This window comes from Plasmodium reichenowi (assembly GCF_001601855.1).
Source record: "Plasmodium reichenowi strain SY57 chromosome Unknown, whole genome shotgun sequence".
Taxonomy (NCBI): Eukaryota; Apicomplexa; class Aconoidasida; order Haemosporida; family Plasmodiidae; genus Plasmodium; species Plasmodium reichenowi.
The window spans coordinates 1-2449 of record NW_017962216.1 but is presented as its reverse complement, the minus strand read 5'-3'; the positions used below and the strand labels follow the sequence as shown (position 1 = coordinate 2449).

The 2449-nt window shown below is 20.3% G+C and overlaps 1 protein-coding gene across 1 annotated transcript; it reads right to left on the bottom strand.

The window, feature by feature from the left end:
• On the bottom strand, positions 1–2449 carry PRSY57_0004700A (hypothetical protein; the record flags this gene model as incomplete). Its single annotated transcript, XM_020114149.1, has 1 exon — positions 1–2449. A coding segment is annotated over one exon (2449 nt), but the record flags the coding sequence as incomplete, so codon positions are not given.

Sequence of the window (2449 nt, the reverse complement as noted above, 5' to 3'; positions counted from 1 at the left end):
ATATCTCGTTTAATGAAGGTTTTTATATTAATTTCTTTATATATTATATTATCTGAATCATGAAGATTATCAAAATTGGAAATATCTTTACAATCACTGTAATTTTTTACAATTATATTAAATTGTTCTTTATATAAAATATTTCTTTTTTCTTCTATTTTATTATTTCTTTCCATATCATTATTATCATCATTTTCTTCCTTTTTTTTTCTTTCGTTTGATAAATGATGATCTTCATCTCCTTTATTTTTTGCTGTACTCCTTTTTGCATAATTCAAATTTTGATTACTACATGTTAGATGATCAGCGATAATATGGATTTTTAAGTTTGTATTTTTACTGTCATTAATATTGTTATTTATTATATTGTCATTAATATTGTTATTAATATTGTCATTAATATTGTCATTAATATTGTCATTAATATTGTAATTTATATTGTCATTAATATTGTTATTAATATTGTTATTAATATTGTCATTAATATTGTCATTAATATTGTCATTTATATTGTCATTTATTTTTATATTATCATTTATTTTTATATTCTCATTTATTATAATACTTTCCTTTATATTTTCTCCGTTGGAAATATTTTTTTTTTCTTCTTGTAATACTTTTCTTTCATTTTTTAAATACGTACACTTATCTTGCATGTGCATTATTATACCATCATTTGTATCGTCATTATTTTTATTTATTATAATTTTTTTTTTTTTCTCTTCATAATTTGAATTCTTATCCTTTTCCATATGATGCTCTTCCAAATTTTTATCGGTAATTTTTATATTGGCACTTTTGTTTTTTATATTTTCATTGTTTATATTTTTATTTTTTACTTCATCATATTTTATATTTTTATTTTTTACTTCATCATATTTTATATTTTTATTTTTTACTTCATCATTTTTTATATTTTCATTTTTTATATTTTCATTTTTTATATTTCCATTTTTTATATTTTCATTTTTTATATTTCCATTTTTTATATTTCCATTTTTTACCTTTCCATCTTTTATTTTATCCATTTTTATTTTATCCATTTTGATTTTTTCCCTTTTCATATCGTCACTCTTCTCGTTATGATTAATTGAAACACTTTGATACTTATCATGGGCAATTTTATTTATCCTATTTTCGAGTTTTCCTATTTCTAGAGATAATTTAATTTTTTCATTTTTCAAAGTTAACTTTTCATTAATTATTTTATTTTTCATTTTTTGAAAATTCGATTTTTCTAATGATAATTCTTTTTTTTGTATTTCTAATTTTGCTTGATCCATACATATTTGTTTTTTTTCATTTATTAAATTATTTTTTTCTTTTTCTACTTTTTTTTGTTCAAGCTCAAATAAACATTTCTGTTCCAAAAATTTTTTATTGTTATCAGAAAAGGTACTTTTAACATTATCCAGGTTTTTTTTACTTATACATAATAATTTCTTTTCAAATTCGAATTGTTGGATTTTTTTTTCAAATGCTTTGATTTTTAACTCTAATTCATTTCTATCATTATGTGTTCGTATTCTTAAATAACCAATATATGTTTCATATCTTCGAAGTTTAGTTGTTGTATTTTCTAAAGTCTGTTTATATATAGCAATGTTTTTCTTTTCCACCATCAGATTGTTTCTTTCTGTTTCCATATTTTTGTTTTGTATATTTATATTTTCTCTTTCTGTAATAATTTTTTGCTTGTCCATATAAATTATATTTTTTTCCATATCTACTTTATTTTTTTCTAAATCATGTTTTTCTTTTTCTTTTCTTAGTTCTAATAGGTCACTTTCTAATTTGGTTCTATCTTTGGTTAGGTCTTCTCTAAATTTCTTAATCATATTTTTATCCTTTTCATTTTCTTCTTCACTTAATTTAACATTTGCTTTATCACTAATTAATTTAATTATATCTTTGTTAATTTTTTGACTTAAAAGTTCCATTTGTTTTCTTTGTTTCTCCATATAATCTCTTTCAAATGTATTACTTATGACCTTTTCCGAAGTGTCTTTATTAGATTTATTTACATTGGAAGGATATTTTAAAAAGATATCACCATATATATCCGAATTACTATTTTCTTCCTCTGTATCCTTATTTTTGTTTGTATATTTATTATATTTCAGATTTTGTTCTTTTCCATGTTTATTGTATTTTTTTAATGACTTCTTATAATATAAATAATTTGTACCTCTATTTAATCTTTCTATCGGTTTTAATATGTCCATTCGGAAATCTCTTTTTTCATCTTCAATTTTTTCAAAATTTTCTTTTATCATCTTCTTTTGTATATCTACAATTATAACATCTAACTCTAACTGTTCTTTCTTCAGTTCATATGCTTTTTTCTCTTTACAAAATGATTCTTTTTCATTTTGCATCTCTATTTTATCCTTGTCTAGTTTTTCTCTTTCTTCTTTAATATTCAGTTTATCAAGATCTAATTTTATCT